The sequence below is a fragment of the Hyaena hyaena genome, unplaced genomic scaffold (genome assembly GCF_003009895.1).
Source record: "Hyaena hyaena isolate Hyena2069 unplaced genomic scaffold, ASM300989v1 scaffold_403, whole genome shotgun sequence".
Classification (NCBI taxonomy): domain Eukaryota; kingdom Metazoa; phylum Chordata; class Mammalia; order Carnivora; family Hyaenidae; genus Hyaena; species Hyaena hyaena.
In genome coordinates this window covers 772,045-794,208 of record NW_024081035.1, presented here as the reverse complement: position 1 = coordinate 794,208, position 22,164 = coordinate 772,045, and the positions used below count along the sequence as shown (strand labels likewise).

The 22,164-nt window shown below is 50.7% G+C and overlaps 1 protein-coding gene across 2 annotated transcripts in view; it reads left to right on the top strand.

Moving 5' to 3' along the window:
• Positions 1–22,164, top strand: part of RARB (retinoic acid receptor beta) — a 168,600-nt gene that overhangs the window by 130,461 nt on the left and 15,975 nt on the right. For both annotated transcript variants that reach the window (XM_039251936.1, XM_039251935.1), the window contains exon 4: positions 11,915–12,075. In XM_039251936.1, coding sequence (XP_039107867.1) covers positions 11,915–12,075 — 161 coding nt within the window. The remainder of the gene's footprint in view (positions 1–11,914; positions 12,076–22,164) is intronic.

The following is a 22,164-nucleotide window of genomic DNA, read 5'->3' as shown; positions in this document are numbered from 1 at the left end:
ATAAACAGGTGAATAGATAGGTGGCTGGATCGATAAATAGATGGGTGCCTGGACAGATAAATGGATGAAATGCTAGACAAATGGATGAATAAATGGATAGGCAGCTCAGCGGAGGGAAAAAATGGTGAGGGAGGACTAATAGATGGACAGACAGATGAATAACTGAATGGATAGACAGATGTATAGATGGTGGATGATGGATTAATAAATGGATGGATGGATGGATGGATGAAAAATCCCCTACAGTTAAGAGAGACTTCCGTGCTAACCCTCCCATCCATCGTAAGAAAACCTCTTAAAATAACTTTGAGAGCTAAGGTAGCCTTCAAAAACATTAACGGTAAATTTAAATTAATTCAGAAATTTTTATATCAGGATCTTTTTTTGCTTTCAAACTGAACTGACTAGCTATAGTTTTTTCTTTTTTTTTAAGAAAATTGTTTAAATCCAAGTTGGTTAACATGTAGTGTAATAATGGTTTCAGGAGTAGAATTTAGTGACTCATCACTTATATATAACACCCGGTGCCATAGGAAAGATGCTTCTGGTTAACTGACTAATCATATCCCATAGTAGGCTAGCATATGTCTTCATACATGGATTGCCAATTCTTTAAAAATTAAGTTTAATAGAAAGCTTTTAGAACACCAGCTGTACCGGACGATACTTATTTGGTGATTCTGAAAACCCTCAGAAGCCTTACAGCTTCAGGGATACCAGTGAGAATCACTCAGGGATAAATAGGCTCGCATCAATCATTTGAATACCTTAAGGTGAGAGTCTTTCATTTAAACTAGGCATGTAATATGTTCATCCCCACATTCATATTGTAGACCCTTGCTCTGATGATTTGGGTTTCTGAAATTGATTGGACAACATGCGGGCACTTCTCTACGGTAATATTCTAAATAGGGTATTTGGCACACATCCTCAAATGTGCCGACATTTGTCTCGCTCTCTCTCGGATACCTCACTGACACACGGATGGTGCAGACAGAGATCCATCAGGTGTGTCAGTCAGTATCTGGCAAAGTTGGAGCCCAAGGAGATGAACATGGCCACATCTGTTTACTAAGTCAAGTTCACGTGGAAGTTCCTGCCATCGAGATGAACCCATTGAAAGTTTACAGATTGCTCCGCTTACCTCTCCTCCATCCATCCTCCCCTCAGTCTCCAGTCACATGGGCCCCAGGCTGGAGCACTGCTCTTACCTTGGCTAAAAATTCTTTCCTCCCTCCCTCCTTCACTTTCTTCCTCCCTATATCTCCTTCCTTATTTTCCTTATTTTTTTTCTCTTTTCTTTCTCCACTGCTGTATTACATTTCACATTTCAAAACATTCCATGTGTATTAAACACTCACAGTCTATATTATATACCTTTTGCATTTCATTTGAGAAATAAAATGTGCTTTATTTGACTTAGAATTTTCGGTAGCTTCAGGACCCAATAAATGTTTGGTGAATAAGACATCAGTGTTGGGCTCCCACTATTTTAGTACATATTACAGTGTGTGGCAGTTATTTACATGTCTAAATAGATTTCAGAATTCTATGTGTGATGGGGGAAAAAGAATGTCCCTGTTTTTCAGATGAGGAAACTGAGGCTCAGGAACATTTAGGGAACGTACTGAGTTTGCACAGGCAATAAATGATGGACTAAAATGCAAGACTTTGGAATTTTAGCCCAGTCCTTCCCACCTATCCATTGTACCTTTCATGTTTGTTTAAAACCCACAGAGAAAATTTTCATAATTTCTGTGTGTTGTAACAGATATGGGTAGGATCTTGAACCTTGTGTTAGAAGGATAACAAATTGTCTTCTTTCTTGCCTTAACCACTGAATAAAAGCAAGCATTGATTCAGACGTACCACGGGGCAAGAGAATATGTGGGTACATGCCACAGTTGCGTAAACACACTCTTTATCCAGACTGTATCAGCTAGTTGTTGCTGTATAACAAACTACTCCGAGCTCAGTGACTTGAAACAATAAGCATGTATTATTGTTTAGAAAACTTTTGATCAGCTCGGTGGTACTTCTGGGTTCACTGGGCTCTCTCATGAGACTCTAGTCAGCTTCAGATGGGGTAGGCAGTTCTGCTCATCTTCCCTGAATACTCGCCCAGGTTTCTGGGCAGGTTGGCTCTAGATTGATCTCAGATGGTCTTAGCTGGACTAGTTGGCCTCTCCTCCGCATGGTGTCTCGCGTTCCAGCAGGTCAGCCCACACAAGCAGGCTTGTTCACACACTGTGATGAGGTTCGGAGAGGGGTGGGCACGAGTGTGCAAGATGTCTTGGAAATGGTATAGCGTTAACTTCGACTGCATTCTGTTGGCTAAAGTGATTCACAAGCCATCCCAGATATGTGGGCTGTGGCATTGTTGCCACCTCTTGATGGGAAAGCCTGCAAAGTCCATGCCAACTGGGCGTGATAGGAAGGCACAGAGGATTGGGACCATGCTTGCAGTCAAACCACCATGCAAACATGGCTCCCGTTTTCAGGCACCACCCCTTCCCCCCCCCCCCACCATCCAATGCTCCAGTTCCGCAGGGTGTGTCAAAGGGTCATACTCCCCAAGAGGGATTGCTGAGCCTCCTTCTCAGAGCTTTCTCCAAGCTAAGTAAAATACCTTCTGTCTATTTTTAAACACCATTTTAAAAATTTTTTTTTAAATGTTTATTATTTTTGAGAGAGAGAGTAACAGGGAGTAAGCAGGGGAGAGGCAGAGAGTGAAGGAGACACAGAATCGGAAGCAGGCTCCACACTCTGAACTGTCAGCACAGAGCCAGAGGCAGAGCTCAAACTCACAAACCACGAGATCATGACCTGAGCTGAAGTTGGCCGCTTAACCAATTGAGCCACCCAGATGCCCCTTCAAAAAATGTTTTAAGAGGGAAAATATGACAGTGTCAAAGAGGGGTGCCTGGGTGGCTCAATTGGTTAACGTCCAACTTTGGCTCACTCAGGTCATGATCTCATGGTTCGTGGGTTCAAGCCCTGCATCGGGCTCTGTGCTGACAGCTCAGAACCCAGAGCCTGCTTCCGATTCTGAGTCTCCTTCTTCTCTCTGCCCCTCCCCCACTCATGCTCATTCTCTCTGTCTCTCAAAAATGCATTAATGTCAAAAAAAATTTTTTTTAAATGTCAAGCATCTGCAGTCCATTTTCTGAAAATGACTTGGGTTTAGAAAAGAACAGGAATAAAAATTTTGACCCTTAGAATTTATCATGGTAGAAATTGTTGTTTAATATTTGGAAGCACGTAACTTGGCATGATACAGGTTCATCTGGAACAGTCTGCTACTGAGAAATTTCTTTTTGTCATCTCCCACCCCCCAGTCAGTACTGCTTTGAAAGGCAGTCCGTGTGCCTGGATCTCGGCTCATCATGTACCCTAGATGTATGGATCCTCACTTGAAGATGATTGATTCCCGAATCTGAGATTGCTTGCATTTTTACAAAGAAGTTCAAATTAAAAAAAAAAAAGGGGCACCCATCTTTCAGATACACGAGGGCAGGTTGAACTCAACAGCGTGAACTTCAGCTTGGTGTAACAAGGAACTTCCTGCCTGTGGGTATGGGTTACGGGAACAGATACTGAATTCTCATTTTTCTAAACTGGAGATACTTACAAACAACATGAGCTGATCATGCCAAAGGTGTACGGGTTTACTCCTGAGTAAGACACAGAGGACAACCTCTGTGTCTTAAATTTCCATTTTTAAAAAAAATTTTTTTAGTGTTTGTTTATTTTTGAGAGAGAGAGAGACAAAGTGTGAGTGGAGGGAGGAGCAGAGAGAGAGGGAAACAGAATCTGAACTAGGCTTCAGGCTCTGAGCTGTCAGCACAGAGTCCTATGTGAAGCTCGAACTCAAAAACGCAAGATCGTGACCTGAGCCAAAGTCAGACACTTAACTGACTGAGCTATCCAGGCGCCCCTTGAGTTTCCATTTTTTAACATTCAGTTATAAACCATCAGTTAAGACCTTCCTCTCAGCCGTCGTCATGTGGGCTACCTCTGCCACAAGCACAAAGCCATGGACGCATCCGCCTCCAGTGGACAGGATTTGGGGAAAGCCGTCACTGATAGTAGCCCATTGATGCCCAAGGGAACATGCAAAGAAGCTCCACTAATTCTAAAGGAAGGTGTCTTAGAGGCACTGGGCACCTTCTCACCTGCTCATTGTCAAGGATCCTGCTTTTATAGATCATGCAGGAATGTTTTACGGTCCCTCATCTCTGCAGTTGAACTTAGAATGTTTCATAGAGTTCATATGACTCTCCTCCAAAGGAAAGGATCTGTCACTTGTAACAGAGCCTTTAAACTCCAAGTCTCTTGCCTTGCAAGGATGGCCACCACGCCGGGCCTGCGCAGAACAGAACATGCCGCGACAGGGCTGGCCACGGCAGGCGAGACAGAGGAGGAAGAAAGTATTTGGAAATAAAAGACAAGGGGAGGGCTCTCCACTTGAGAGGAGGTAAAATCTCCATATCGAAAAGTGACCGGGGAGAGAAAAATGTGTTTAAAATGGTTTTGAAAGTTTTATTAGTATAATATACCACTTTAACTAGAAAGAGGTATTTGGCATTGGTACATTATGATATTTCGGGGATTTTCGGTAAGTGCTTTGAATAACTGTAAGCAGCTGAGCTAGGGTGGTAGATCCTTGTTAAACTCTGCGAATGCTATGTCCAACTACTTCTCCTATGACTTGCATATTTAATGTTCCGTAAAAATTCTAAGTATGCATCCCTGCTCGGCCGCTGTCACTGTGACCGCTAGGCCATCCCTTAAACTTTGCATTGGTGGCGATGGAATTGGAGGAGCACAGCACCTTTTCAGGCCCCTGCCCACGTGTTGCTCCCGCCCCCCGGTTGGAGCTGTCCAATCACAGGACTGTATTCACTCAACAGACACTCGGGTGCCCCGCCCTCAGTCTGGTCCCAAAGGCGTGTGTCACTGCGCAGAAGGGCAGGGGGCTTGCATTGCAGCCTCATTCACTAACCTTTCTCTGTGTATTTGCTCAAACTTCTACTAGTGCTTACATGGCAAGTGCTGTGTGTTATGTACAAGACACGGGCTCCACCCTTAAGGAGATGTTGATCTTGAATATTCACTCACCCCAACTCCACCCATGTGTACCGTGGGACCGGCGGTGCTCCACCTTGAGCACCAACCCCGACTCCTGAAATAATGGGAAATGTCTGTCCCTATTACTCATAGACCCACCTGCCTTCAAATCCATTGGCTTGCAGTTTGTTTACGTAATTAATTCAGAAAACTTCTTTTTAAACCAAGACTAAACTCTGTTTGTGGTTTTCTGTTAAGTGTATGGGTATGTTAGTTACAGGCTCTCCCCCATGCACAGCAACCAGATAGCTCAACTCACCAACCGTGACCCATTATTTCTGCCGTTAGCGGGGTGAAGAGTCAAGATGAGCGAATTCCAGACCTTAGTATTCAAACAAGAATAAACAGACCATTATGCGTCCTTTGCTAAACTGAACACAGGGAACTTTATGGGCAAAACCACTGTCAATTGTATTTTCCTTTTTCTTTTTCTTTTTGAAGTCATGGAATTTTTCGGGAAGGATTTTCATCTCTTCCTGAATCCAAGTGAAATCCACACCTTTTGCATGTTTTCCGCATTACATTTTTATTATGTGCGTGGAAATCAATATTCTAGATACATGCACAAGTGCACACATTAAAATGAACATGACTTCATTTATTTCCATGATTAGACATTCAAATAAAAGTGCTTGGGTGTCTGTTTTCATATTCATAGGTCGAGATCCGTACATCAGAGGTATTTGTATAAGTGACACTTTTATTACATTCATTTCATTTGCAATATGATAGTGGATCATAAATATGTTACTTTTACGCCACCAAATCTGATTTGTGGCGCTTGGCCCTCACAAGAAGAATGCTTGATAATTTATGGAGCACCTTGCGTCCGAGAAGCGCTTTGCAGACATCAGGCCCGGCTCTCGCAGGTGTGTAAATCACACTCATGACCCTTCAGATGCCCCTCCTGCTTCATCAGCCTGCTGGCCCCACTGCAGGGGTGGAGAGTAGTTCTCGAATGCCCCGTGGGCCCTGACGTGGAGATGAGGCCTCTGATTTCTGGAAGGAAGAGGCTCGGGGAGCTCTTGTTGCACACAGGGCAGACCCCATGTCCTCACCTTGGCCTTCACAGAACAGTTTTTTAGCCCCCAGTGTGGGCCAGAAACTGTATTCAACCTTTAGGAGTCAGAGACAAAATGGGACCTTGGCCATCCAGATATTCAGACCAGGAGGGGAGGGCTCTGTGGAAGAGTAATTGGCCCCCACCTTGTGATAGGGGCTCTGAGCAGAGGTATGTGCTCCCCCCACCACCACCATGCCTTCCAGGGATGCACTGTGTGTGAAAGCAAACGGTCAACTACTGGGTCCGTCAGAGGCAAATTGGTGCCCATGCCAGCCAGCATTACTTCCGTGGGAGTGGACCCAGAGCCCAGCCACCAACATCACAGGCAGCCTTTGGAGCTGACTGTCCAGTTGTGCAGCTCAGACTCCCTAGGCTCCCACCTGCCTTCCCCTCGCTCCCCTCAGCTGGTCCTCTCCTTCCCCAGCACCAGCTTCCCCATCCTGGATCAGGCCTCCCTGCCCTTACACACACATACACACACACACACACACACACACACACACACACACGCCAGTGGTACACATGCACCATCCTTCACGGCACCATGTGGTAGAATTGTGAATGTGTATGCCGTGACCAAACACAGTGGTTAAGAATGAGGACTCTGGGGGCACTTAACTAAGAAGTCAGTTAAGCATCCAACTTCAGCTCAGGTCATGATATTGCAGTTTGTGGGTTCGAGCCCCACGCCGGGCTCTGTGCTGACAGCTCAGAGCCTGGAGCCTGCTTCGGATCCCGTGTCTCCCCTACTCTCTGCCCCTCCCCCACTCATGCTCTATTATTCTGTTTCTCAATAATAAATGTTAAAAAAAAAAAAAAAAAAGAATGAGGACTCTGATGCCAAGTTTTGTGAGTTCAGATCCCCACTACATCATTTATAAGATGCAAGGCCTTGGACAGGGTACTTAGCTTTCTGTGCCTCAGTTGTCTCATCTGCAAAATAAGCATAATAATGATAGGCATGAGGTTGTTGAATGGCCTAATATGAATAGAAAGCTTCCGGAAGTGCCCCATAGCTGCTTGGGTGTCTGGAATTAACAGTTTCAGTGTTGAAAGAGTTCTCTGGGATAAGTCCCGGTACATACACTAATAGCGATGCCATGTTCTCATTATTATTGTTCATGTTGCTGTTGGGTGATGAATGTCTGTCTGTCACCGTAAGTGAGCTTTCCGGCAGCAGGACCACCTGTGTGGCTCCACCGTTACTTCATCCCTGCAGCAGATGGTACATACTAGATGCTCAAACACCATTTGAATGAATGAATGGCCAGAAAATGAAGAAATGAGTCCATCTGTTCATTTGGGGGTCGCTACCAGGTGGCTTCTTGAGAAGCATCACTGCCACTTGCAGTCCTGGACCTTGTGATAAAGCCCACGGATCGTCAGTGTTCGGGTCCACCATTTGCATATGGAAGGGCCTTCAGTTCTTCTTCCTGTATGGCAGGCCGTATGCACCTTGATGGTAGACTTGCTGTTTCCTGCCTAGCAGACTGTCCGTGCATCTCTGGGAGGGCGCTGCTGCCTTTGGAGAGGCTCTGAGAGGGGCGGAATCCCCTGGGATGGTGGTGGAGCCAGCGTATGCCCCGGGTAGCTGGCCCCCTGCAGCACCTGCGTCACCCCCTGCCCCGCACCAGTACCCTACAAGGGGTTAAGCCCCTACCCTGCTGCAGATGCTGCTGACCATGAGTCCCCCGAAGGTGGACGAAGCCACTGTCCCTAGGCCCTCACAGTGCCCCATGTCCTGCATCACCTCTTGGATCACGGCAGCTCTTGGGAGCCATCCCCATGCATAGCCCAGATACCACATCTGCAGTCCACGCCAGTTTAAAACCATTGAGCAAAGCAGTTGTTGAAGCCACATGCTTATGAGATGCATCCATCAACTTAGGAACCTTTCCATGCTGGGGGGTGTCATTCCCAGGGGGGCATCGTGTCTTGCAGTTGGAGAGGAGTACCCAAGAGTCCCAGGGGCCCTTTGGTCATGGAGACAGTGGGAGGGGTGCTCTGCCTCAGAAGGGCAGGAGCTGTCTGGAAGGGAGCCTGTGGTGTCACATGCTTGTCCCCTGCCAACCAGTCAGCTGATAAGAGGGTCCGAGTTTGGGCCTCAAAGTGCAGAAGACAGAGCTCTGGCTTTACAGCTGTTATTTTTGCAAATGGCGGGTGCCGTCTGCACAACCCAACTGCCCCCACTCGGTGCCCTGCTACAGCTAGCTCACCAAGGTCCCCTTCCCACCTGACCTCACCTCTCACTTTTGGGCTTGGTACAGATACTCCATGAGGGCAGCTCACGAGTGCCCCTCCCGCCTCCCAGGTAACCTCCAGGTCTGTCTTTCCCACATGAGTTTTCCAGGGAATGGGCCAGGGGGCCATGGGTGGATGAGGGACAGTGAAGCAGAATGCTAAGAAGCACAGACACTTCTCAAGGTCCTACAGACTTGCCTGGGAATGCGATTCTGGGTAATTGCGTGTGTGTGGTGCCTCTGTCTGCTTTTTTGTATATTCCACTGAAATCTTGGCTTGACTAATTTCAAACAGGGTGATCTTGGGCCTCAAGCTTCTGAGAGTGTAGAAGTGGAATTTTAATGCCTACCTCACCCGGTTCACTGTGGAATTTAGTGAACTAGAATTCCTGAATTGCTTAAGGCAACGGCTGGTCCTTGCTAAGCAATCAAAAAGTGGCATTACTGTCACTGCTGTGTTAAGCGGTCAGAGGTGCCATCTTGGTTTCTGATTCTAGTCAGAACAATTCCTCATATTCAGTGACTTGTGGCATCCTCAAGGGGCTGGGTTTTTGTTCTTATTTTAAGGTATAACTCGGAGCAAAGCATTCATCATTTTAAAGTATGCGGTTCAGTGGTTTGTAGTATATTCACAAGGTTGTACGGCCATTCCCACTGTCTAATTCCAGAACATTCACTTCTCCCTAACAAGAAGTCCCATTAGCAGTCACTTCCTATCTTCCATGTGCCCCAGCCCTTGGCAACCACTGACCTGCCTTCTGTCTATGAGTTTGCTTTCTCTGAACATCTCATATAAATAGAGTCACATAACATGTGGCCTTTTGTGGCTGGCTTCTTTCACAGACCATAATGTTGTCATAGTTCATCCGCGTTGTGACGTGGGCTCTGTGCGTCACTCCTTTATGGCCAATGATATTCTGCTGCGTGGATGTAGCACAGTGGTTTATCCATTTGTCAGTTGATGTACAAGTGGGTTGTTTCCACTGTGGGGCTGTTGACGAGAAGGGCCACCATGAACCTTTGTGTACAAGTTCTGCATGCACACTTACTTTCTGTTCTCTTGGGTGGGAACGGGATTGTTGGATCATGTGGTAACTCTGTGTTGAGCTTTTCAAGGGACTGCCAGACTGCTTTCCTCAGAGCCCTGTTTTAGAAGGACCCTCACAGCTCAGATAGGACTTTTGTGTTAGCAAACGAGGAGGGTCATGGGAAGGAGCCAGGAAAGCCCGCTGACCGGCATGGAGAGCCTGGGGTGAACACACAAGGCTTCAGACCCCAGCCTCCCCTCACAGATCCAGACCCCATCCTTGAGGAGAGCCGCGGGGGCGTCTCTACTGCCATGCGCTACCCCCTTCCTCCCTCATGCTCCCTCCTTTGCTGACTGTGTTCTTTGCTTTCTAACTGCTTTAAACCACATGCTGCCCTCCCCCTGCATCCCACACCTGCTAGGAATGGTCTGGGCACTTGGCCAGTCTACACTGAAAAGGAATACATTGGAGGCCAAGTTATTTCACACCCGTCTTTACCACTCACCTTAATCTGGAAATGTTCTGAGCCAAAGAACAGTGTCGTTTCAGAGTCCTGGGGGCAGAAAATCCTCTGGGGAGGTAGAGTTTTCTTCTCAAACATGTCCACTCCCTTCAGAGTGAGTGAGTGAATCCAGGTGAAGAAAGAACTTGTCGACTGTGTAAACATTCCTTAGTCTCTCTGACACTCAGTGTGTTCATCTGTAAAATGAGTTTAAAATCGCCTACCTGATAAGGGGATTCAGTGAGGTGTACAGTTCCCAGTACAGTGCTTAAGGTGCTCAAGAATTGGGACTCTAGGGGCGCCTGGGTGGCTCAGTCAGTTAAGTGTTAGACTTCGGCCCAGGTCATGATCTCACGGTTCGTGGGTTCGAGCCCCGCGTCTGGCTCTGGGCTGACAGCTCAGAGCCTGGAGCCTGTTTCAGATTCTGTGTCTCCCTCTCTCTCTGACCCTCCCCTGCTCACGCTGTCTGTCTCTGTCTCTGTCTCTCTCTCTCAGAAATAAATTTAAAAAAAAAGAAATGGGACTCCTCTCCCTGGCTGCCCTCCCTTCCTGTCAGGAGTAAGTGACTTATGCAGACACTGGGATCGTTCAGTACCATTCACACCCTCCCCTCCCCATCCCTGTCCTTCCGCCTTGCTGCGCCTTGCTGCGTTCCTCAAGCCTACATTTTAGTATGCCCCATATGGGGCCTCGGGATCCTCACAGTGTAGACCCGGGAACGGCCACTTCTCAGATCACCGTGGGTGCTCTCAGGGGAGGCAACACAAGCCAAATCCTCTTAGGGCAGATCGGATTATGACCCGGGTCATTTTGCAGCACAGATTCGCAGGTCACGGCGGTGGCATACACGGCCAGGTGGTGTCCAGCCTGGCCACCTCCAGGTCCCCGGGGAACGCAGACTCCCCGAAGGGGCTTGCATAGTCTAGGTTTACCTGTTGGCCTCCCTGGGTTTCGGTTTCCTGCCCCAGGAGATCCCAGAGGCCAGAGCTTTGCATTACAGTCAGGCTTGAAGTCATCTGAGCACTGCGTGCTGTGAGGGGAAGCGTGGCTTTCCGCAGCCCCAGATCCTGGGCCCCGACTCATCCTGGCACCGGGCTCAGCTGCGAAAGTGCTGAGGCAAAGACACACCCCCTGCCCAGGGGTCAGTGGGCCAGACAAGATGTGGAATCGAGCGGCTATAGATGAAAAAGCCAATGAATGGACAAATCGTGTTTCAGGCCAGGGGCTCATAATGCACAAATGATTATTTTAAAATAATTTTTTAACTAATGAGTATTAATATTTTACTTAAATATTATATGTGATGTGTATAATATGTAATATATTAGTATAGTATTTACAAATAATAAACGATTATATGATTAATACCAAAAGTCTAGGAAGCAGAAAAGCATGAAGGGACAAAAATCACTGTCCTATCGCCTTTAAGATGACTCTCTTCAGAAGCGTCAGTCCATTCAGAAAACTAAAAGACAACAACAACAACAAAACCAGAAGGCTTAGCTAGGAATCATGAATCACGATGCAACAAGGCTTTTGTTCAGCAATGTGTCTCCCAGGCCTAAGTGGTTCCCTCGGAGCCTCTGGAACCTGGTGGGGGAACAAGGGGGTGGGAATGAGGGGGCATTTGAAAAATCCATCTTTTGAGGACTAGTCCACATAGAAAGTTCTATCCAAGCGAACTGAGGCTCTTAGCCTTTTGGGTGATCTTTACAGTCACTCTTTAAGAATTACCTGGGAGTTATACACACAGACAAACCTTCCTCTCTGCCTGGCCCCTCTGGCCGCCAAGCCTCTCTTCTTGGGAAATGTGTTCATGGCACCTTTTCCCACTGTTCCTATTCTAAGTGTCGAGTGAGTCCCAGCAGCATCAGGAGATGGAAGCTTCCAGCTCAGGCCACACAGGCCCGGCCGTTTGTGACCCCTGATTTGACTTCTCTCTCATTTCCAGCTGTCAGGAATGACAGGAACAAGAAAAAGAAGGAGCCTTCGAAGCAGGAATGCACGGAAAGCTATGAAATGACAGCTGAGCTGGACGATCTCACAGAGAAGATCCGAAAAGCTCACCAGGAAACCTTCCCGTCGCTCTGCCAGCTGGGTAAATACACCACGGTAAGAGATGCTTCCGCCCGAGGCTGCTGGGAGGGTAGGTGCCTTGTGTGCATGCTCGCTCCCTCCTTCCCTCTCCCCTTGCCCTGGAGGGGATGTCCCCCCAAATTCAGCCCAGAACATGCCGGTGGATTGAGCGGGGCAACGCAGTGGTCACCCCCATCCGCGTGGCAGCCTCTGCACTCTCCCTGAGTAGGCTGGATGTCTCCCCCGCTCCAGTCACACAAGCCTGTGTGCACTCAAGAAACACAGACTGAGCACTTCCTGTCTGTAGGCTGTGTGCAAGGCACTGGCGACACGAGTGACTACGAGAAGGTCGCTCCTCGGAGGGACATACAGTCTGGTGAGGGAGACCAGTGAAACCAGTGAGGGGTTGCACCAATCATGCAGGTGCCTGGACAGAGCCCAGTGTCACCTGAAGGGGGCAGGCTTGTAAAAGCACCCATCCAGCTATACAGTCCAGCCAACATTATGGGGGCCCGTGACTGGGCCATGGCCTGGCTTGAGAGAGGGTGTCCAACCCCTAAGCCAGGGCTGGGGAAGGCCCAGGCGTGACTCCTCCCCCAGAAGGCGGGAGTGCCTGATGCGCCCGAAATGGCTTTTGCTGCTGGTAGATATGCAGAGAAGGTAGGAGGAGAGGATGTGGGCTCAAGGATTGGTGGCATATATTGATCTGGTCCAGGACGTGTCATGGACGACCCAGGAAGTACTTCAATTTTTTTAAACTGGGTTTTGCTTGTATTATGTTCACTGATACCGATTTCCACGGCATGGCACATAATAGGTACTCAATTAAGTATTTGTTGAATGAATGAACGAACGAATGATTGAATATAACTAGAATGCTGTTCTGGCCTCCTTAAGTAGCATGTGGCTTGCCCAAGATGCTGGAAAATGTATTTTTTTAAAAAATCCCATTATCTGGGGCGCCTGGGTGGCTCAGTGGGTTAAGAGGCCCACTTTTGATTTCAGTTCAGGTCATGATCTCACAGTTGTGCATGGAGCCCCACATCGGGTTCCATGACGACAGCATGGAGGCTGCTTGGGTTTCTCTCTCTTCCTTTTTCTCTGCCTCCCCCCCCCAAAAATAAGCATTTAAAAAAATTTTTAAACCCAAGTATAGCCTTTGCCGGTGGGTGACTGGCATGCTGGAAAGAGGAGACTGTGAGAGCTCCTGAAGATAAAGAGGAAACAGTGACGCTGAGAGAGAAAGAGCAGTGAGCACAGGGGGAGCTCACGGACGTGACTTTGGGGGAGGGGTGCTGTCACTGCTTTTCTGTGAAATGGAGCAGTAACCAGGGGCAGGCCCGGAGGGTTTGCTGGAGATTGGCTCAAGAACACCTTGGGGCAGCTTCTTGGGTGCCCACGAGGCCGCACAGGGGTGGCAGCAGCGTTAGACGGGGCCAGACGGAAGACTCTGGCTCAGGGAGGACCTCGAGTGGTGCTCCCCGAACCCCGGCGTGCTCGCTTCTGGCAGCACCTGGCCGTCTCACTGCCGTGCGCATTCCGACTCAGCCGGTCAGGGTAGTGATGGGTGCGGGGGTGTTTCTAACCAGCTTCTCGGTGACCATGCTGTGCATGGCAAAGGCCATGAGCCGGACTTGAGTAGCCAGACCCGGGAGGACTCTGGGGCTCACCCAGACCCTTGGGGACAAGGATCATCCTTTGGAGAGGGATCCAAAAGGACCCTTCCCCGTCCACCTCTCTCTGGGGAGACACTGTCCATCCCCATCATCCCAAGCACTTTGTGGGAACTTTCTGCACCTCTTTTGATCCAACAGGGAAAATGGAAACACACTTCCCTCTCCAAAGGATGATCCTTAACTAGAGTGCAGCCGACCTCCTTCCAGAAGCACTCTGCCCATTTGTAGGATCAAGGCTGCTCTGATCCAGCCTCTCATCTGGCTTTTCTCTTCATTTCTACTCCCCATACACAGATCTAGCTCAGTTTTTATTGTAAGCAACTTCAAATCCTTTCTGGAAGTGGGCGGGGATATAAATAAATAACAGCAGCCATAACACATTCTCGGCAAGCTCTTAGCTCCGAGTTGAGCATTTTTTTTTTTTATAAAGAGCTTTTTTTAGACAGCCAGTTGCTCCCACTGGAGGGAACTTCCTGCCGTCTTCACTAGCCTGGCATCCCTGTCGGATGCCATTGGAATAAGTGGGCAGAGAGGAATTAAAAAGGCAGCTAGCCACCCACCGACAGACCTTTGAAAGAGTAGTTCTTTTTCTTCTCAAATTAGGGTAGATTTGGGACAAGTGGTCAGGCCTAAGGAGGCAACAGAAATGGGTGGGGAGGCGGGAACATATGCTCCCCCGCCCCCGCCCTCCACGCCCGGCCTGGGCCAGGGCACTCACCTCCAAGCTTCAGAGTTAGTGTCCTTGGGAAGATTCCTAACCAATGACCACCCCTGCAAAAACCAGGAGGAGTGGGAGGGGATCCCAGGGGAAGGGTGGGAAACAGGGCAGGGGCCCCTAGTTCTAGAGGAATCTCCAAAACAGAATGAAGAAGCAACCCAGAGGCAGCGTCCTAGCTCCGAGGATATTCCCTCTGCTTCCGTAGGTCCAACTCCAGCAACCGTGTCATTGGGTTTGGGGGCTTCGTAGACCTGGGGTCTTGCCTGGGCCACAGCACTGGGTGACCTTGGATCCACCACAGGAGCCTCGGCCCCTCCTCTGTAGAAGTGGCTTTGCCCAGTGCCCGCCCCACGGGGTTGCTGGGAAGGCTAAGTGAGACGGCTGCAGCAGCATGCCCAGAGCAGGGCCTGGTGGCGAGAGCTGTGAAATGGGCAGGTGCCCTCTCGAGCAGGTGATGAACACGGTGTGGACATACGCTGCCCTCCACGGGGCTCGTGTGGTTGCGCTGTGGAGATTTACAGAGCCCTTAGTCAACTCAGAAACATGACCACCAACAGAAACATTACGCAGACCTCCAAAAGACCTACCAGGAAACGAGTGCGTAAGAAAAAGAAGGGTATTGTGAGTGGTTCCGGCCATTTACAGACTTGGCCTTCGTTCTAGAAAACTGACACTGGGATCAGCCCAAGGATCAGAACCTGACACTGGGGAAGTCAGCCTCCTCCCCCCAGGAGAGATATACCTCGTGGCGGTGGATGATGGGGGCGTTGCGAGGCCCGAGTTCTAATCTCCACTCTGCCACCTCCCAGCTGTCTGACCTTGAACCAGCTCTTATCTTTGGTGAGCCTGTTTCCTGCCAGTAAACATACCTGCCCTGTGTGTATCACTGCACTTTGATTTTCTGACACACGTTTACTGTATCCCTACTGTATTCATCTCCTTGGGCCGCCATAACAAAGTGCCACAAACTGGGTGGCGTAAGTCAATGGAAATTTATTATCTCTCAGCTCTGGAAGCTGGAAGTCCAATATTAAGATGTCAGCGGGGCCATGCTCTCTCTGACGGCTCTAGGGAAGAATCCTTCCTTGCCTCTTATAGCTTCTGCTGTTGAGGGCGATTCTTGGCACTCCCCAGCTTGCAGAAGCATTACTCCAAGCCTCTGTCTTCACGTGATCATCTCCTGTCCCTGCATTTCCATATCACCCTCCCTCCACGCGCATCTTTCTCTGTCCACGTTTCCTGTCATCACCGGTCATACTAGATGGAGTCTGACCTCATGACCTCATTTTAAGCTGATAACCTGTGTGAAGACCCCATTTCCAAATAGGGTCACATTCTGAAGTTCCGGGGCATTAGGACCTCGACATATCTTTGGGGGGAGGGGGACGCAATTCAACCCGTAACACCTGCCGAGCATGGAATTGGAGTGCACCAACGTTTACCCTTCCGTGCGGACAGCTCTTCTGTGAAGTCTGGCTGAAAATCCAATGCTGTCACATGCTCTGCGAGCTTTTAGAAACCTCTGGCAGTACACATCACAAGTCTTTGGCTTTTAATGAAAAATGCCCTCTAGGCACTGTGCTGCATTCCCTGGATCTCACTGCGTGGTGGAGAAAGGAAAAGACATTTTCGGTCAAGGGAATCGCATGAGCATGGCCAGGAGTTTGGCAAAGGAAGGACTTGAGGCAGAGCCTAAGGAGACAGGTCAGGGCTGGCTGGCGGAATAAGTGTATGAGCATTAGCAATAGAGAGCCAAGCGAGGTTTCTAGGCAGGAGAAGCAATGCCAAGAGGGTGAGCCCTGGCCGTTCCGTGCCTGGCCAGTCAGCAGGGCGGAGCTCTGGTTCTTTCTCAGATGTGCCCTTGGAGTTCCAGAAGCCATCAGTGGCCTTTCAGAGTAGCTGAGTCCACCCCATAATCCATCCTTCTCTGGACATACTCCGGAACCTTGATCCACACCCTCTGGCTGGTATATTCCTGTGGCTGTACCCGGACACTCCACTAAGGTCCCCCTGAATCTCTAAGATCACCAGCCCTGAAGGGGCTGCAGCTGTCCAGGGGAGCCTCATGTCCAGAATCTGAGGCAATGGGGGTGCAGGAGCACCCCTCAAACGTCACCTTCAGGGAGATCTTGCTTGCTTGTAGGCCGACTTCCAAGAAACTCTTGGGGAGGTCCTGGCTTCCAGATCCTTATCACTGCCCCCTTCCCACCGCCTACGGCTGTTACTCGGCTCTGTCTACCCAGAGGCTGCGCCATGCCAGTCCTTGCCCCCACGGGGCTGGAAGGCTGCCACGCTGCCTTTCCCCACCTGTTGGAAGAATCCAGTTCTAAGAGAATGTTAGACGTGTGCTGGGGGCCTCTGTGCCTCCCTCCTCCCACCGACGGACGTCCCCCAGCTGGTACAGTCCTAAGGCCATGTCCTCATAGTGCCTAGAGGCGTGTTTGTTGGCCGTACAGAGGGAGAGGCTGGCCTGGCGCATATGTTCCTTTCATAATGGTGCCAGGGATCCTTTGGCCGCCTCCCGGAAGCATCCAGCACTTCCAGCCAGGAGGGACATCGCAAGTGCAACAACAGGCGCTAGAAGACCGCAAGTTCGGGCCAGGAAGCAGAATACGAGGTGACCCTGGAGCGGGAGGGCGGGTGACGTGGCGTAAAGGCGCGGGCGGCGCGAACACTGCCACGGGGCTGCCTCCTGGGACTCCGGTGCCCCCCACTCCACAGCGGGGCATCTCGCACAAATGACGTGACTTCTCTGGGCCTCAGCCGCCGCCCCAGCCAAATGGGGTGAGAACAGCTCCTCCCGATGAGAGTGCGGTGAGAGACGGACTGGGGGCCGTTGCGCGGGCGCAGACCTGGGGCGTGGAAGACAGGGGCGTCCTGCACCCACGCCGTGGCCAGCGGCCTTGCCGGGCGGTCGACGGGCAAATTCGGGCCTAGGGAAGGGGGGCCCCCGGCAGGTGCGGCCCGGTTCCCTGGGAGACACAACTGCTCATTGTTTGGAAGATTTTGCATCGCCTCCTTGATTTAAAAAAAAGGGGGGAGGACCCCTCTGCGTGACAAGAATGGCCGTATAATTGGATTTCGTGGCAGGGTTGGGCTTTGCTGCTGCTAAAGATGGCGGGGGGGGGAGGGGGCCTCCATAGCCCCCCCCCCCCCCCAGCATTCTGGGAAGGCAGGCTGGGGCTCCCACCTAGAGCCCGGGCTTCCCTCCTGCCCCCTCACTGAGGAAGAGCAGGGGAGGGGAAGTGGGGACAAGGGGGTGGGGGAGCGAGGGTTTGAGGAAGGCCTGCCTGTCCCCCTTGGTCTTGGCGGAGCTCCTCAGCTGTCAGCAAGGGCCTCCCCCACCACCCCCAGCTTCTCACGCCCCTTCCACCCCAGTTTCGGACATGCTGCGGAAAACCCACGCTTGTCTGCGCGCTCCGCCTACCCGCCTTCCTTACCAGCTCAAACAAGCAGGGCTCTCCGTTTGCGGCAGCTGACAGATAATATATAAGCCATTTTAAACCTCACGCCTATGAATCGAGCAACCAGTATAATAAAACACCAGGTTATTTTGTGTTTTATTAACTGCCTCTTCCCTTCAGTTTGCATAATTGTGAGTTAGATTTACATGCCATTAAGACGGCGGTGCATTATTTTTAATAGAAGGGACGACAGGCTTCTCTCCCTCGGCCCGGAGCGTGATGAAGTAAGGCCCGTAGGATGCTGATGAAGGCTGCGTTCACACTCGCTGGGTCGGGGCAATGTCTTTTTTTCCAGATGGATACTCTGTTGTGAAATGATTTCCCGCCGCCAGCGCGCCTCTCTGTCCCTCTCTTCCGTGTCATCTTCCTACAAACTGGATAAACTGCCTATTAAATTTAATTACAGCCCGAACGGCCGCGCATCTTGATCTTCTGTTCCCCCGAGTGTACCGTATTCCACCAAGGTCCTTGAGGAAGGAAGGAAATCAATCTGGACGCCGCGTGCCTACTTTCTGCAGGGGATGGGGGGGTCGCAGAAGGCAGCGTTGGCGGCCACCTTTTAAAGACTTATGTGGCATCCCCTGTGCAAATTTTCCTTTCTGGCTTCCCCCCGTGCCCCCCCGCCCCCAGCATTGAAAATGAAAGCTTGTTTTATGGACACCTTGGGCTGATTTTCACGGAGGTGAGGGACTCAAGACTGGGACTCGCAGCATCCTTCCCGGAACTATTGACGTTTGCCAGAGCCCCAAACGCCAGGCCCAGGGAACCTCCCCCGTTCATCGGGGTGGCTCAGTCCTGCGTCTGGAGGCAGCAGCGGCCTCATGACCGGTTCTGGACCCCAGCCCGGAGAGCCTCAACCCCTGAATGATAGTCTTCCTGAGACATTTGCAACTAGCAAGGGTTGGGAGACACTTCATTCCTCCTTGATTCACTTACCACCTATTTATTGAACCTGTGTCCGCTATGTAGCAGGCAGTATTCTGGACACTGAGGATACAGCCGTGAGAAACGAGACAGGAAGACCCTGTGTAAGTAAGTGGACGCTAGTGGGCTAGGAGACAAGTACTGTAAACCACGCAGGATGGGGAGCAGCTGGGGTGCCCGCTGGGGTGGGGGGAGTCCTGTAGTTTTCAGTGGAGTGGGCTAGAGCGGGGCATTTGATCGAAGGCTTGAAGGAAGGAAGGAGGGCATCATGTCAGTAGCTGAGGGAACAGCAGTCCAGGTGGATGGAATGGCCCGTGCAAAGACCCAGAGGCAGGCGCATGCCCACTGTTCAGGGAAGGCAAGAGACCTGTGAGGCTGGGTGCAGTGAGCTGAAGAATAGTGGGAAGACGGGAGGTCGGAGAGCAGAGGCTGGATCGGGAGGAGGGTGGGCAGGGAGACCTTGCAGGCCAATGAAATGACTTTGGCTCTTGGTATGAAATGAGCGATCAGTGGAGATTTGCAGTAGTGCAGTGGCTTGCTCGGACTTTTGTTTTAAAGGGATCCCGTCCATTTCTTTGATAAGAATAGACTATAAGGCAGCCAGAGTGGAATGAGGGAAGCCAGGGAGGAGGCCATTGCAGTGATCCAGGCAGCAGGGGATGGTGGTGGTACAGGCGGGACCTTTTCTCTACCTCTTGACAGTTGCCCTGGAGGCAGGATGTGAAATTCCTAGACCTTAACTATCTTAGCTATAACTGCACAGTGGTCAGAACCCTTCCTGTCATAGGCGGCAGGAACCCAAACTCAAATCAACTTAGATTAAAAAAAAAAAAAAAAAAAGCATGGTATGGATCAGGCATGGCTTGATCCAGCAGCTCAGTATCATCAGGACAGGACCACTCTTCCTCCCTCTTTCCTTCACTCAGCTTTCCTCTGATCTGGCTTCAGTTTTAGGGAGACCTCTACCTGATAGCCCCTGAAAGCTCCTGGCCACCCACACTGACAGAGAGCTTTGTTTCCCAAGTGTTCCAATCAGAGTCTCAGAATTGAGCTTTGCTGGCCTGCTGTCAGTCACTTGCTCTTTTCTGAACCAGTCACTGTGGTCAGGAGGAGGGCCCACTGTGATTGTCCAGACCAGAGTCAAGTGCCCTCCCTGCACTTGAGGCAGTTAGACAGCCCTGGCCGAATGCCAAGGGCTCAGAGGGGAGGGAGAAACAGTCCTTGAAATGACCCCAGAGGCAGAAGAGAGGGACGGCCAGAAGGCAAGAATACAAGACAGTCATTCAACTCCATACCAGAGACCCTGCTCTGGCGAGTAGAGGAAGAAAAGTGAAAGAAAATGAAAAAAACCAAAAACCACTTTCTTGGGTATGCTTCAGTGTGGTCCTAGCCAGAAGCTGAGACCTTCAGTAACTTCTGGCAAATTCTTAGTGGTGTCCTACGTCCTGTGCATACTCTAAGCATCCTCCTCACTGACTAAATGAGGAAAGCTCGGTTGAGGCTTGTAATGAACCACGGAGGTGGCGAGGACCTGTATGGGGCCTTTGCTGGCCATGTTACCTCTGCTCATGAGGACAGAGGAGAAGACGGTCACTGCTGTTGTCTGAACTCTCCGGCAGTGCCCTTGGCAATTGGCGCTGCTGAGGAAAGGGGTCAGACACCCACCGAGTCCCCAGAACACAGCCGGGACGCTACTGCATCTCATTACAGCCCTTCAGGGCAGCCGCCTCGCTTCCCTCTTTACCTAATGGGAGGACCAAGGCCTCGCTCCCGGAGGGCTCCCCCGTCCCCGGGGCTCAGGAAGACCTGGGAGTCCCTTCCAGCCCTCACCGACAAGCTAGCTCTTCTCTCTGAAAGGCTTTCCCTGTCTCAGGATGAAGCTAACAGCAGCTAGCCCCGTCCTGGCCGGTTACCGTGGGGTTGGACTAGGGTCAGAGCCCAGGGCCTGCCTGGATGGCTCCTGCTGTGTGACAGGTCCCCAGGGGGTCAGGCGCTCTCAGCTCACCAGGAGAGGAAGCGTGTCTGGTGTGCTCAGCGATTAGACCCTAGCCCCTGGCTGCGCGGACACAGATCCGGAAACGTGGGTGGAACAGAGGCGGGAGCGGGAAAGGAAGGCGAATGCACGAATCAGTGGAGGAGTCAGGTAGATGGAGGAATCCGGCCAGTGGGTGCCCGGAGTCCGACTGAAATCTGCTACTCTAGGGGAATGAGCGGAAGGCTTCCCGCTGATTTCTGCAGCTCCCCCAGGAGCCTGGGACTCAGGGGCCAGAATGAAAGCTGCTGGGAGGTGAGAAGGCTGGTCCCTGCCTGGAGGAGCAGCGGTGCTCTCCTAGGGCTCCCCTCAGGGGGCTGTGTCCTAGCTCTGCGCGGGTTCCCGGAGCCCAGGCTGGCGGTGGGACCTGGGGCACCCCAGGGAAGCGTTCATGTGACCATCACAGCACTGACGTCCGCTAGAGAGTCTATGCTCTGCTGTTGTCAGAGTAGCATTTTGTTCTCGTTCACACCGTTCCTTGTCCCTTTCTCCTCTCTTACCTTTATTAGGAAAACCTGCAGACACAACGCAGAAGTAGAGGGAAGCAGTGAGACTAGAGTAATGAACACAGTGATCACTCCCCAGCCCGTCTTGTTTCATCTTCCAGGCTCGTCACACTGTCTCCCAGTTATGTGTTACCCGGAAGTCAGTTACAAGCATGTTATTTGGCCTGTAAATATGATAATGTTCTCAAGGGTGGGAACTGCCACTAACAAAAGCATGGCAGCGGTGTTTTCGTGACATAAAAGTAGCAGCGCCGACATCTCGAGCAGCATCGGATCAGTGCTGTCTCACGTTCCCACCCGTGCGATGTGTGTCAGTGGTTTTAATTTATTTGAATCACACGTCAGCTAAGGCCTATACGTTGTAATTGATAAACCTCCTACTTTTTTAGTCCCCTCCCTGTCCCTACGTAGCCCCTGGACACTTGATCTGCTGCCTCCCACTAGAGTGCTGCTGTTTTCGGGATGTCCTACAAGTGGACCCCTCCTGTGTGTAGGCTTCTGTGTCTGCCGTCTTCCCTCGGCCTGGTGCTTCTGAGGCTCATCCGTGCTGCGCGGCTGTGTGGGTGCTCCCTTTGCTATTCCCGCTGGGCAGAGTGGTGTCCACGACTGACCCATTCACCGGTTCTCAGCCTTTAGGTTGAATCGCTTTTAGTCTGCAGGTTTCTCTTTCCATTTCTTTTTATCCCCTTGCAATGCATTTGTTGAAGAAGCTTATTCACTGGTTTGATGGGGTCTCTAGCATCCTGGGGGCTGACACTTGCCTCCCACGTAGTTGAGCACATTGCTCTGCTGTGTGCATTTCCTG